Source organism: Prenolepis imparis, unplaced genomic scaffold (genome assembly GCF_030444845.1).
Source record: "Prenolepis imparis isolate NDT839.2.m4 unplaced genomic scaffold, iyPreImpa1.0 SCAF_5, whole genome shotgun sequence".
Classification (NCBI taxonomy): Eukaryota; Metazoa; Arthropoda; class Insecta; order Hymenoptera; family Formicidae; genus Prenolepis; species Prenolepis imparis.
In genome coordinates, this window is record NW_028141163.1 from 16,708,577 (window position 1) to 16,724,363 (window position 15,787).

The following is a 15,787-nucleotide window of genomic DNA, read 5'->3' on the forward strand; positions in this document are numbered from 1 at the left end:
AATCGAGTTTAAAGTATTATAACATATTATTTAAAACATATAATATTATTTTATTCAATTTTATTTTGGACAAACTGTCAAACTGCTAACCCTCGCGATAACAGCTGCTCGATGCTACGAATATAACGCACAATGCGAATCGAGACAGTCAATCAGCATCGCGAAAAAGCGACAACAATGTCAATAACACGCTTTTTTTAAAAAGAGATTATATAAATTTAAATGTTTTGTTAATAAAAAAAGAATTTACAAAATCTTTTTATTTTTCGTAAGCCATCGAGCCATCGGGCGAGAAACGAGCGATTAGGAAACGAAATAAACGAACACAAGTAATAAAGAACAACACAATAATAACAAAGGACTAATCGTGTTATTATATAAAGAGAAAAAAAAAGAGAGATAGTTTGATAAGCCACAACGACATTTCTCGTTATGTACACATGTCCAATGTATATGTACATATATGTATGTAAATGTATACGTGGGTATATGACGCCCAGATGATAGGTATGTATAAGATTAGAGCGACGAACAAATTCAACAATACACAACAAGGGCCCCCAGGGGCAATGCAGCAGCAGCAGAGAGCCAGGGGAATGTCACTTTTGCGAGGGATGGTTAGTTTTTGACGCAAAAGCCTTCGCGCGATGAAGAAAAGAAAGTTCGCAGTTGATGTTACAGAAACACACTTTCCGTTTGTTCTTCCTCTTTCTTAATCAGAGGTACGAAAAAAGCACGAAAGAATAAAACAGCGAAAAAGCGAAAATATAATTAAAAAAAGCTAAAACTTTTTCTTACCGCTTATAATCGATCAATATTATTTTTTCTTTTCTTTTTTATGCAAAAGACGAGATAGAAACAGTGCGGTGAAATCTAATCTAGAGATTGAAAAATATTTGATAAAAATATTGTTCATTTTTCTTTTTGCAAACACGAATCGTTTAAATATCAATTTCATGTAATTTCAATCTATTTTATAATGCTAATAATTGTACTTATACAATTACTGCCTTATATAGAAATTTATATTGAATATATATTTATCGAGATCAAACAGCTTAATTTTGAATGCACGCATGTTGTTTCTATAAATGCAATGTTGTTAAGCACTATTCGTTATAATCCTTCTCTGGCGTGTCATTTTAATTACATAATAATGTCTTAAATTCTCGTGAAAAGCACAAATAATTGATAGGTCAGTCGACAAACTGTACTAATTGCCTTTGACTGGCAAATTAGCAGTTATCGGGCAAAGCGGTTAAAAACAAGTCACGAACTTCAAAAGAAGAGGCCAAATTGACAATAATGATAACAAAAAATAAAATATCCTCAAAGACGACGAGACATTTTATGTCTTGTATTTTCATGATGTCGATGTATGAATGATATCACATAAATTCAGAATGGTTTTCCCTCCAAATATACAATACTTCAGCATTTCAAAAATAAATATTTATTAGTTATCATAAAACTAGTTGATCTTGTCCTGGGTATTTGAATAAACAATAAAAATGTCACTTATATCCATACTTTCGCCGCAAAATTCGCTTCTCTCTTCATTAAAAAATTAATCGTACTTTTTAAAAATTAAATATTTCGAAATTATCGTAGAAAATTTCCCTGAGAATTTCCTCTTCAATTTTATGAATTAAATTCAATATCAGTTTTGTAAAGCATAATAAATCTTTGATGATAATAAGGAGTTCGACGCGTTTTCAGCGCTTGATACATTAAAATCGACCCAAGAGAATTCACAATTAAAAAGAGTTTATGCAATAAAGCGGAAGAAATCGAAATCGCTGGCTTCACTTAAAAGCGACTCCATCATGCGGAATCAGTATCACGGTGATTAACTTAATTACTCTGTACTTCACGGCGTCTCGTCGTCTCACCCTAAAGCTCGTGGCTCTTTTGAAAAGAAAGAAATCGATAAAAAAAAAAAAAAAAAATAAAATAAAATAAAAGGTCTCACGGGGTTCCTTTCCGGCATCAGGACTTACCGCTCCGGGATAGGAGACAGGGGTGGAAGCAAGGGCAAGGGGCCCCACGAGAGCGGGGGGCATCTTGTTGTGTATCGCACTTCCAGCTGATACTATCTGGGCACTCGACATGCCCGACATTGTCTGGAGCGCCTTCTCCTTGGCGGCATGATCCTGACAAATTTTCAGACCGATTACCACGTTATTATCGATATCTGTTTCTTTTTTTTTTTTTTTTTTCAATGTTAAGTACTATATCGAAAAGTCGTCGAGGCTAAATGAATTTTAATGATGCATTATTATACATATAGGTTGTCCAGAATTTGCTACGACAAAAAACGAATTTTGACGACAGATCCTTTGACATATTCGAAGTCAATTTTTTTATCGAAAAAATATATTTCGACGAAAGGCAATTTTTTAATGTGTAAACAACTTTAAATATCTTGTAATAAAATTACGAATACTGTTAAAATTTCTGAAAAGAAAAAGCTTACTTTGCGATAAGCTTTTCATTTTTAAATTATTTATAAATAAGAAAGAATAAATCGACTTCAAATTGGTAAGAGAATATGTCATTTAAGTGTTAAGATACAATTGTTTTAAATTAATAAGTTTAAATTAAAAGTACAATTTTCTATAAAATACCAAACATAATAGAACATATATATATATATACATACAAAAATAGTGAATTTTTAATACAGAGAAATCAATTTACGTTTTTATATAAATATTTAACAGCGTAAATCCGATATATTTTCGGTACGCGTTTTTTTTTTATCGTTCACTTCGTGGAGGGACAAACGCGATGCCGATCGAAAAATCGGAGAATTCGCGACATCCGGCACTCGCGATATCAATCAACAACCAGCAAATAAATTCGTAACATTCTCAATGATGCGAATCAATTTGCCGCTCCCGGACGCGCGATTATCCGGCGTCCTTTTTTTTTCTTCCACTGCGGTAATTTTTTTTTTTTATTTCCGTCTATCTATCGCGCGTCGCGTCGCATCCTGTGCGATGAAATCGATCGCGATCGCGCAATGCAGTTGATTGCAGAAACAAACCGGCAGCGCGCGGCGGCGGCGGGGCGAGTCCGGTTGCAACAGAAATTCGCGGGAATTCGGCGCGCTTTTATCGGAAAGCCGTCGTTTTAATCAGCGCCCGACTGAAAATCGCTGACGAGGCGAACGAGAGGTGGTTCGTTGCCGTGACGTTCGGAAAATTGCCGTGCCCACCACCATCATCCAATCCTCCCCTTCCTCCTCCTCGCGCCCGATTCACCCCCGCGCTTATTCGCATCTCACCCTCTCGTCCCCACGGGGATTTTCAATTTCGTTCATAAATCCGTAATGGAGGAGTCACTACGAGTGCCGGTCGACCGGAATGAAGCGCCGCCCGCGTAACGATGCGAGCAATAAAGAATTTAGCCGACGGTGCGACCGAAAATCACGGGTTGCATTTTGCTCTCGACGTTGTTTACGCCCCTCGCGTGTTCGCTTCAAAGCACACAAAGAGCCGCCGTCGTTCCTATTATTTACCGGGCTTTCGATCAATCCACAGGTGAATTTTATTTTAAAAAATTGCCGGTGCGTAAGAATATCGATAGTGTCCCTTTGACTTGGATATCATTGGAAATGAAAGCTTTTCATTGAACTTGTGAGAAGAGAGAGAGAGAGAGAGAGAGAGAGAAAGAGAGAGAGAGTTCAAATAGATAATATTAGCTTATATTAATTAAAATTTTAATTTATAAAACTGGCGGTGTTAAAAGTTTAAGTAATTAGCAAAGCGTTGTATCTTCAGCTTAAAAATTGGATGATATATAGTTTAAAGTAGCATACGTTAAATAAGCAATGAATTAAAAATGAGAGGCATTTAAAAGATCACAAGAAAGAATTTTAATAAAAAAAAGTGCCTCGAGAATTTCAATAAACTTATTGAGATAATTAAGTAATTAAGAAAATTTCATCAAGCGTATACTTACTATACACACAAATATCTAATATATATAAAATTTCAGTATAGGTACTAGGAAATGTTTTTTTTATAAATACTTTAGTGCACTAATTAATAATCAGATTTTATCATAATAAAAGCAATTGTTAGACAAATCTAATAACGCATTTTTGCAATTAGCCGATTATGCAATGATATTGCGTGAATAGAGATATGTGAGAGAAATATCATTAAAATTAATCTTTTTATTAAAATTATATTTGTTTTTTAATACTATAACTTTCGTGATCTCTCTCTCTTTCATAATTTTTAATCTCGTATTAAATTCAGATAAAGAAAGCAATTTTGAATAGAATATTCAATTATTTTCTCTTAAATTTCGCATAAAACATCATAACATTCTAAAACGCAATGCGTACTTTTCAAAGACACACATACAGGACGCTCTTTTTAATTAGACTCCAATTTAAATTATTCCAATTTTTAAAAATATTTTTTACTGTTGATGTTAACAATTTTCTAATGTTTGTTTGAAATACATTTTGCAATACAATCGAACGCAACGAATTGGCAGATTAACCGTCACATAAGGTCGATTTACAAAGTGGTTCTCGGCCGTGCGCGAATTTCGCCGGGTACAGAATGCAATTTTTTATGAATGTTGGATGACATCGATTACCCGCGAAAAGTCCATTTCGCTGTGCGAACCGTTGTTCACGTTGTGCGAAGCGCGCGCTGAATTTGCAGCAGAAAATCAATTCGGTTAATTGAGAGGGTGCAGTCCGTGTCGCTTTTTTTAATTTCCACCCTTCGTCCCACACGCTGCTGCTCTCTCTCTTTCTCACTCTCTCACACACACACACACATTCTCTCTCTCTCTCTCTCTCTCTCACCCTTCATCTCTCGAATACACGCCAGGAATGCAGAGGATTGGGCGGGTAACGGGTTGGACATGTTTATCGACATTCTGAAACGCTGCCCGTTTTTGGGTACCCCTTCCGCGACCCCTTTCTACAACCGCTACAACCCCCCATCCACCCCGTTATCGGGAGTACGTTTACACCGCAACAATTAATTACGCCGTAATGCCCGGTGCAATTATTTCCAAAATAGATAAAACGGCGGACGCGATCTCTCTCGATAAACTGTGATAGTCGGTGTAACCTCGTTTGATGGGCGCGGCGCGTGTAAAATTTGCGAGCACAAAAGCTAAATCAAACCCGCGTAAAACGTATTATCTGTTGTTAACATAAAAGAAAATGACAAATGTGCTGGAAGAAACACAATTGAATCAAAATCGCAAATTCGGAAATATTTATTCAAAGAGTGTAATATATATATTTTATTTTTATCGTACGCAGTAAATAAGAAAAAAGATTTAAATATCGTTTCGAATTTTAATTTAATTTCATTAAATTTTAGGTGCGATTCTTCTGTTTTTATATTGCTGATATAAAATCTGGCGCATAAAAACGCATGGATTTTAAAATTTGCGAAAAATAATGGCATGTCTCAATCATAAAAAATATTAAAATCTATTATCTAATATGGAATATTCTTTAGATATTCTATATTAAATATCAGATTTTGATTTTAAAAAATGCATATTGGAGATCCTTATTCAATGCTTAATGGGTTATAATTTTGGTTCAATTATTAATAAATTTCGAGATATAATTTCGTTTAAATCGATACTGCCTCGTTTTAAAACACGCAAAATACGAAACCAAGGAGCACTGGAGGATATGCATAAAGACGATACGGTGCGTGTGAAATGCATATATATATATATATATATATATGTATATACACACACAGGGTGTTGAAAAATTAGTCCGACAAACTTTGAAGGGAGAAAGAAGACTTCAAAATAAACACTTTTTGTTAACACTAATTTTCTCTACAACGTTTAGTTTTAATACTACATGATACGAGATGAGTTTGTCACTTTTCAGTTTGTCACCTTTGTATTAAAGTTATTAATGGAAGAATTTTTGAGCATTTACTGTAAAAGGAATGAATTACTTTTATGTATTTGTTCCGTACTTTTTGTTCAAGATTATAACACAATTGAATTTTTCCACTTATATGTTTGTTTAGAGAAAAATATGTAGTATTAAGAAAAAATGTTTATTTGGAAGTCTTCTATTTCCCTTCAAAATGTCGGTCTAATTTTTTAACACCCTGTATATAGAAACGTCATAATATGAAACGTCAGTGGCTCTCGTGAGAAAATTTTTCTCTCTTCCCGACCGAATAAATCGCGCGATCCGCACGACCGCAGGGGGGCCAGCAACCCCCTTGAGCAACAAACAAAAGCCGCGGCGCGGCGTTCAACCCCTCCTGAAAAGCGGAAACCAGAAAATTACGTCACGGTGGACCGTGCACCCCACCCGCTACTTTCCTGAATAATGTCCGCGGTATGCGGCCACTGCAGTTGCAGTTGCTGCTGCAGCTGCGGCTGACCATACTCTTAAAAACGGAAACCCCGCGCAAGTATTTCATAAATGGCACCGTAGCACGGAACCGCGCGTGCGGAAACAGACGACATCTTATTACATTTATATGTCGCGCGTGTAATTAAAATTGTTCGAGGGACGCCGGCGTTTTCCTCAACTTCTCGCGGCTTCTAAAAGTCGGGGCGCACAATGAGATGTATAAAAATAATAGGGCGAAAATATAAAAAAAAAAATTAAACGCGTACCTTATCATATGCAGAATGAGTCAAAACAGGGTGAGAGGGACAGATTTGTTATTTAAACTTGAGACAAAAAATTCTCATGGAAGAAAGATTATTGAGAAACATCCTCATTTATATTGCAGCACATTGTTTCTAACTAAATCTCTGAACTCGAAACTCGGTTAAAGTTCACTTGAAATTGAATGAACAGTGAAGTTTTGTTATCTATTTGTGTCCTTGAAACTTAGCTCGTGAAAACTCTCATTTTCGATAGCTTGCACTGCAGAAAGTATTGATACCTTGACATTCTTCTCTACCTTGTCTTAAAAAGTATCATCGAAAGGGGTTTCGATTAAATTACGAAAAATGCACAATCGCGCGCAGAATTCTTCGCTGAAAATTTTACTGAAAACTATACCGGAGAGAAGCGAGTTAATACGTTTACGCGATATAATTTAACGATCCAACTATTTGGTAGTCTCGTCCAGATTGCGCGGAATATCCGAAAAAAATTTTGATTTATCGTTCTCGATTAAATGGAAGTTTTTTTTTCCTTCGAGCGAGAGTTTTACAGGAGTTTTGCAGGAATTGTATGCAATCGCACGGTTAATTTACACGCTCGGCTTGTTTTTCCACTTTTTTCTATTTCCGAATATTGACCGATCCTATATAAACACAATACTCTTTATTCCTTTCTCTTTCTCTCTTTCGTCTGCCTTCTGTCTCCCGCTATTTTGCCGCCCATCGGCGAAATGGAGGCACCAGCGATTGCACCGCCGTGCTTTGATTTATTAACCGACGCGCAATTGTTCGCGAATCGCTTTAATAATTCAGCTGTTGATTAAACGGGGCCGGGTTCATTTTTACGCGTGATTTATCCCGCGGCAATGCTCCTCTCGATATGCGTGTCCCTCCCTCTCGTCGAAAATGATTCTGCAGCGGCTATCGCCCGTTAATGCTCGCACATCACCGCGCGATCGCGATTTAATATTATCGCTCCTACTATCCGACGTAGAATTCTGCGAGGTAGAAAATGTGTAATAGAACTGAATTCCGATTATCCTAGCGCTGAGCGTTTCGATCGATTGTTTGATTGTCGATAAAAAAATTATCCAATGACAAAATACACACAAATCCTTTAAATATGTATACAATACTCTCGAATCCTGAATCTCGTAAAAAAAAAATTAAAAAATGATTATATAGGAAAAAATATATTTTATAATGCCAAAGTATACAAGTTATCAAATTATATAACTACATCAAAATTATCTATCTTTCTTCTGTATATGGTTTTTTTTTCTATGATATCTTTCTTTTATCTTTAAGATATATTTCTGAGATAATACGAAAGTCAACATGAAACAATCTGTCAATCGCGCTATTCTTTGGTGGAGAGATTTCATTTTATTAATCCAATGTCATGTAATAAACAACTTCTTGAGATAATCGTTTGATTATCCGGATATCGTATCGCTTCTTTAAACTCATATATAATATAAGTTTCTCAATATATATGTACATCAGCTTTAGAGAGAAATAAAAGTTCGCCATTCATAAGATTAAAATATCAATTCAACGTATCGCGTTTACACGAGCGTGTTTACGCGTATAATATTTTATTCAGTACATTATCAATTAAACAACGCGACGTGTTATCAATGTATTATAATACTGTTAAATAAATAATCACACATAATCGCATTTATTTCGCATTTCATTATCATAATAACGCGTCATGTTAAACCGCCGTTGTCGTGTAATTTATTTCGATAATCATAAAATATATCCGCGTTTATATAAAATGATGCAATTTAAATCGCTCACACGCGAAAGGAATAAATTCGTTGATTGCCCCTCCACGAAAGAGACGAGATACATGATCGAAGTTGCGTGACATCGGACTCGATGTATTGAAAAAAAAATTAAAAAAGACGATAGATAAAATAATGAGAACGCTGAGAAACATATAAATGTCGTAATACTTACCACTTTGAGTTTTGCCTGTATTTCCCGGAGTTTTCTTCTCGCGAGAACCTGTATATGCGAAGATACTTGTTTTCGCGTTCTCGTCTTACCGGTCCTCAATTTGATATATCGGGCAATCAGCTCGTTGCGACCTGCAACACGACCAATTATGTATCAGAATAAAGCTCATTATTGATATCGTTGCTAAAATAAATTGCATACAATCAGACGCAATATTCTTCCATAAAAACAAAAAAGAAACTTGAAACGTATACAAATGGATAGAAAAAATTCTATTACCTTTGTCCAGTTTTTTTGTCTACCTCTTTGTGCTTAAATGGAATATTATATTATTCAAAATGTCAGAAATAAAAAGAATAAAATTTTAATTGTTAAATAAAATATATCGTTCCTTTTTTAGAGAGAAAAAGCGGTATTGTAAACTGATAATCTAAATAGTTTATTTTGCTTTTTTTCGTACTAAAAAATGTAAATATATTATTGTTTTTATCGTTGTTACTTAGAGTTTGTGTCCAATCAAGAAACATAATTACTATACGCTGTATAAAAGATAGCTATTAAATAATAAAACATCAGCAAACATATACTTAAACAGGAATTTTTAATAGACTAGAACAACATAAGCGCGCGCTACGCGCACGCCATTCTTCGGTTTTATGTTAAAGAATTGATATTTAAAAAAAAATGTAAAGTTTATTTAAACTCGATTAATATTTTTTCACAGAAATTAACTGATTAAAGCGTTAATTTGCTAATTAAATTTTAAAATAATAATATGTTAAAAAATTAAAATAGTAATATGTTGTAAATAATATGTTATAATACTTTATTTTTGATTAATATATTTTGACAGAAATCAGCTGATAACTGTCAAAAATATTAATCAAGTTTAAAGTTTTATTATAACATATTATTTAAAACATATTATATTATTTTAAGTTTTATAACATTATTTTAAAAATTAATTAGTAAATTAACGCTTTAATCAGCTGACGCTTTAATTATATATGTCATGTAGAGCTTCAATTAATTTTTTTTCAGTAGTAATATAAGACATTAATCAGACGTTGTGATTGCTCGGTAGATACACTGACAAATTATTCAAATTAATTATTATACAACAAATTAATTATATAACAAATTAATTATTTTTTACAATAATCAAGCTTCAAATACACAAGACATCTCGGAAACATTTCTATGAATACGAGAGAGAAAATATTATTGCGGAGAAAGAGACATTCTCTCTCTCAATGTCTCTTAATCAGCTGACTTTTCTGTCAAAAAATATTAATAAAATTTGCTAATTAAATATTCTAGCTTACCTATTTATATTTATATTGTGTATGGTGTATGTTATAATTTGCTAATTAAATTTTAAAATAATAATATGGTAAAAGTTATAAAAGTAATATGTTGTAAGTTGTAAATAATATGTTATAACACCTTATTCTCGATTAATAATTTTTCTAATAATTATTAATATTAAGTCATGTATAGTTATCGCGCGCGCTATTAGAATGAAGTTGCCGATGTTCGTAGCGAATAGCGGCCATTACCGAAACGCCGCGAGTATCAGGCAGTTGGAGCTGCGTCCCGCTGTGATTAATTAGTAAGCATAATCGTTAGAAACGATTTCTAACCTTTGTATTGTAATATTTATCAATCGCATATCATAATTTCAACGTTAATATGTAATCGTAATTGTTCGAAACGCATATTTCGCGAAAAATTCGATGCAAAATCTCTTGCCAACATAACCCAACTCTGTTTTCGCGCGCGCGAATGTGTTGCGATCCGTGGATATATCTATCGTTAATTCTAGCTTACATATTTATATTGTGTATGTTATAATGCGAAATAATAAAATTATTCTAATATATGTATGTATTTTATTTGTTACAGATAGCATTGTGATACACAGTGCGATTCACGCGTCGTGTCGGGAGTGCCGTGTAAAGTTTCGCGCGTCGAGAGTGCCGTGTAAAGTGTCGGGCAATCGTAATTATTCGTATTTTCGCGAGTGTCGTGAGTGCTACCATGGACCAAGAGAGGAGGAGGAGGCCCGGGGAGGCATCGGGCGACGTCGGGGCACCTATGAGGTATATGCAAAATAAAACATTTTTTCTAAACTGTTTATGAGATATTCGACACACACATATGTATATACAACATAATTTGAATATTTTGTTTTCAGATCAATGTGCTGTGTACTACAACTCCGCTATTGCACGTATCGGTGAGTGAGAAATTTGTTTATTTTATAATATTTCTATAGCGGTAATGGGGGTATGTATAATATGTTGAAAATATTAAAATAGTAACATATGTTTTAAATAATATGTTATAATATCTTATCTGCGATTAATATTTTTTGACAAAAATCAGCTCTGATAATTGTCAAAAATATTAATCGAATTAAAAATATTATAACATCCTTTTCTAAAAAAGGCACGTTAAGTCGATTCTTGCAAGTATTGTTGCATCTTTTCCTCTTTGCCTCTTCTGAAGAGCCAACAATACTTGTGAGAATTGACTTAACATGCCTTTTTTAGAAAGGGATTACAATAATGTAAATTAATTAATTAATTAATTAATTAATTAATTAATTAATTAAAATAAAGGTTACCCTTCGCAATTTGGGAAAGTCAAGTCATGTAGGCTTTTATTAATGATTTAATCATGATTCATCAAGTAACATTTATAAATAAATGATGACGCTTAAAAAGTGTGAAATGCCAGACTTATATTTTTATTTCATATATTGCTTTAGAAGCCGAAATGAATTAAAGCGATTAGAGATAAAATCAATCTCTTTATAATTAATAGTAACCAAAGAATCGACTGTTTCGTGGAGTAAACTTTCGCAAAGCGCTATATCTGACTTTTCAAACTCTCATTTAAATCCATCTCTCTTTCTCCCTATTTGTCTGTTTTCCCTTACCCCAAATCGTTTCACGAGAAAAAACTGGACGCTTCAATAAATTCTGATTTGCTCGCCGGTAATGGAAACAAACAATCGCGGTATCCGCAGAAGCGTCAGGATCGGTCCTGGGAAATGAAAGCTCCGTGACGAAGATTGCATTCTCGCGAGTCTCGGATGCGAGAATTCCTTCTAGAATTGACGAGAAGCAGATCGAACGAATTCAAACAAACTCTCGAGCAACCGCTCGAAATAGGCTTTGAGAGAGTTGCCTCGCAGAAGCGTCAGATAAAATCCGCTTTAAAGCCGAGCCGAGCCAATCATCCACGTATTTAAATCAAGCGATTGCATTTTAGACTAGTCTGAAAGTTACATGTCTCGTCAGATTTCCTCTATATACGATCGGTTCTTGCTCTTTAGATTTATTACATTATCATGATTAAAAATTCGACAGCTTATTTAACAGCTGTTACGATCTTTGTGTAAAATGTGCAGACAATTAATACATAGAGAATATAGATTGATTAATTTGTAATCAGAGTTATTTACTTTAATTACTTTAAGTCATAATTTCTTGCTTGAGTTTTATTACGGATGCCAATGATGCAATGCATCCCTTTTATCCCATTAACAGTTCGGGTATAAACAATATTGAAAAGTGATAATTTACAAAATATAGTAACACAATATATCCCTTTCTAAAAAAAGGCATGTCATTGACATTGTTGTTGTCGTTTACGCGATGCTGATTGGCTGTCTCGATTCGTCTTGTACATTATATTCGTAGCATCGAGCAGCTGTCATCGCGAGAGTTAGCAGTTTGATAGTTTGTCTAAAATAAAATTAAATAAAATAATATAATGTTTTAAATAATATGTTATAATACTTTAAACTCGATTAATATTTTTGACAGTTATCAGCTGATTTCTGTCAAAAAATATTAAACGCGGATAAAGTATTATAACATATTATATACTTACAAAATATCATTTTAATTATAATAATATGTTGTAAATAATATAATATGTTATAATATATACTTTGTCCGCGATTAATATTTTTTGACAGAAATCAGCTGATAAGTGTCAAAAATATTAATCTGATTTAAAATATTAAAACATATTATTGTTTTATTTAATTTTATTTTGGACACACTGTCAAACTGTTAACTCTCGTGATGACAGTCTCTCGATTTTATGAATATAATTGCACAACGCAAATGGAGGCAGCTAATCAACATCGCAAAAAAGAGGCAACAATACTTGCAAGATTTAACATGCCTTTTTTAGAAAGGGACTAGAACAACACAAGCGCGCGTCATTCCTCATTGATTTTATGTTAAAAAGAATGATACAAAAATCAGCTGATAACTCAAAAAATATTAATCGAGTTTAAAATACTATAACATTTTATTTAAAACATAATATTATTTTAATTTTTATAACATAATATTATTTTAAAATTTAATTAGCGCTTTATTAATATTTTTTGACAGAAATCAGCTGATAACTGTCAAAAATATTAATCGAGTTTAAGGAATTATAAGGAATGTAAAGAATATTTTTTAAATGTCATAATTCTTTAAACTTGATTAATATTTTTGACAGTTATCAGCTGATTTCTGTCAAAAAATATTATTCGAGTTTAAAGTATTATAACATATTATTTATAACATTATTATTTTTGTAATATATTTTTACTTTAAAATTTAATTAACAAATTAACGCTTTAATCAACTGATTTCTGTCAAAAAATATTAATCAAGTTTAAACAAACTTTATATAAAAATATTCTTTTTTATGCAAAATCGAGGAATAGCGCGCACGTAGCGCGCGCTTGTGTTGTTTTAGTATCGATAAAAAATAAATAATTAAAACCACGACTATTAATCACGCACGCGATTCACCTCGTGACAGATGATACAGATTGACTCGACACCGCGGAGGATCGCTAAAGTGACAAACGATTTACGAGGGGAAAAAAAGAATAGCTTCGCTACCGCGTGTTCGCGCGCGAAAACTATTTCGCGCAAAACTCGCGGCTAAATTTAGCGGGTGATAAAGCTCGCGCTCGTCATAAATTCTAATTAGCGCGAGAGCGCTCGAGGAAGCGCGTGCAGAAACGGCGCTCCAGAGCTAAAGCATCATCGTTTGGCGACTCAATCCGACGGATATCCACGCGAAATTACGCGGCCGCGTAACTCGCGACTCTCGGCAGCGATAACGAGCCGTAATAAATCGTAATGAGCCGAAGCGAGCGAGAAACGAGAGGCGGGAGAGAAATGTCATTCCGTGAGATTCCGGACGGAGGACGAGATGAGACACGAGAAAGAGATCGAATATGCTTTCATTCGATTCGCGCGGTTACAAACCCATGGATATAAATCATTCGCGAAATTGCCGATAACGAGAGAGGGATGGCCCGATTTCGAAACCCGGGTGAAAAGAACTGAGAATCAATTCGAATGCGCGGGAGCGTACTATTCAGATTTCATCGTGCCTCGATGAAAACCCAACGGCCTCCGTCGGCTTTAACAACACGAATGTTCCATTTGCGCGCTCCATTCCGTTTTTTTTAGACAACAATGCATCGTGCACGTACATAGTGTATAAGTTAACATGCGTGTGTATCTGTGCGACAGGGAGAGGGGCTAGAATGTTTTGTTTTAATGTGAATACCATGTATCGAGAGCTATGGAAAATATAGCATCAAAGTGTGGTGATCTAGAGTCTCAACAGGAAGTTTGAAGGACTAATTTCGAAGTGCGTGATTTTTATTCTGCACAGAATGCAACTTAAAATTATAAAACAAAATTTCACAAATATAGATTAATTCATGAATGATGGTATCTATGAGATTTAGATTTCAATTTTCTATTTGTATTTTTTAAACAGAAGGCTAAGATATTAGGAAATTTCTCACATAATTAAGTTATTCGTTATTTTTTTAATTTACGATGTTCGTTTTGTGAATGCCATTAAAACAAATTATAAATATGAAATAATTATATTTATAGTGCAACGTGCAATTTTAAAAATAGAATTTCTTTTCTGATAAACAGAAATCGGAGATCTCTTTCTGAATGATTTTTCTCTAGACTCTACGGATCGAATATTTAACGGTCAATATGCGATGACAAATATAACGTAATTCTGTACGACGAAACAAAAGGATCGTAGATTGGAGTCTTTGCGGGGGAGAGTTCTTTGCTTTCGATGAATTGATTTCCGGCCGATCGGGCCGTGTAAACGGCGCTCTATATGCCACCTTATCGCCGCTTAGATTTCACAGCCGTTAAGGTTTTACGGTCGCCGGTGACCGTAAAACCGGCGCCAGACGGCATCAAACGTGTCGTAATTGAAATAATGTTTAACCGTACGGTAAGCAGAATCACGCCGAGGCACTTCGATTCTGACGGATAAGACGCGACGATGCCAGACGCATAGAATTCTAACGACAGGGTGGGACACTTCGAGATCGTACATGAACGATTCGAGTTCCTTTTTGCATAAAGAAAGATGTGCGTTTTATTGAAAATCGCGCGTCATCGATTTTAAATGTCGAGAATTTACAGCGTCGGATTAAAAGGACTCTTTAATCTTAAACGCCGATGACATCGCGGGATTAATTGATTAGATTCGGATCGATTTTATCAAAGTACATACATACTTTTTGGGAAACAAAAGGACTGAAAATCACGATGTCCTGGGACGATCCGTCGCGGCCGCTTTTTCTTGCCATAGGGCAAATAAATTATTTCCCCGATAAATTTCCAAGTTTCGCGAGAAACTTTCGGGAGAGAGATTACCGTCTTGCTTCTCTTGTGGAAAGACTCGATTAAGAGTTGGCGGTGAACACGGCTCGCTAAATGATTCATCGATTACCCGAGAGCGAGAGGAGCGACGCAATACGAGGGACAAACACGAAGCGAAACACGCGGAATCTTCTTTTTTGCATTGCAAATCGCAAGTCGGGCAAAATTACGTGCATTCGTCTTCGTCCCGGGGTTCTACGGGCAAACGAATATCGGGTCTTGCATCGCCGCCAAGTTCGTCGAGTGTACGTACAGACATTGTTCGTAATATAAAGCGCGCAATCGATGTGTTCTCTTATTTATGTCGCCGGTATGACGTGTAGATCGTGACCGTAACGATTATTGCGAAGCTAAAAAATACCGAGTACAGACGCGGAGAAATCTAATACTCTCCAACTGTGCAGACTTTGTAATAAACGACTAGCCAGTACGCCACTTTTGTG

General features: G+C 34.7%; 2 protein-coding genes across 13 annotated transcripts in view; one reads left to right on the forward strand and one right to left on the reverse strand.

The window, feature by feature from the left end:
- The window catches only part of Scalloped (TEA domain transcription factor 1 homolog scalloped), a 175,241-nt gene that overhangs the window by 8,091 nt on the left and 151,363 nt on the right, over window positions 1–15,787 (reverse strand). For 11 of the 12 annotated variants that reach the window (XM_083038132.1, XM_083038137.1, XM_083038135.1 and 8 more), the window contains 2 exons: window positions 8,608–8,738; window positions 2,001–2,153 (listed from right to left, as the gene is read on the reverse strand). In XM_083038132.1, coding sequence (XP_082894258.1) covers window positions 2,001–2,153; window positions 8,608–8,738 — 284 coding nt within the window. The remainder of the gene's footprint in view (window positions 1–2,000; window positions 2,154–8,607; window positions 8,739–15,787) is intronic. The other variant, XM_083038143.1, reaches the window with a different exon arrangement.
- LOC145936202 (uncharacterized) overlaps window positions 10,827–15,787 on the forward strand; it is a 185,927-nt gene continuing 180,966 nt past the window's right edge. Inside the window, exon 1 of the mRNA XM_083038151.1 lies at window positions 10,827–10,846. The gene's annotated coding sequence lies outside the window, so the exon portion shown is untranslated. The remainder of the gene's footprint in view (window positions 10,847–15,787) is intronic.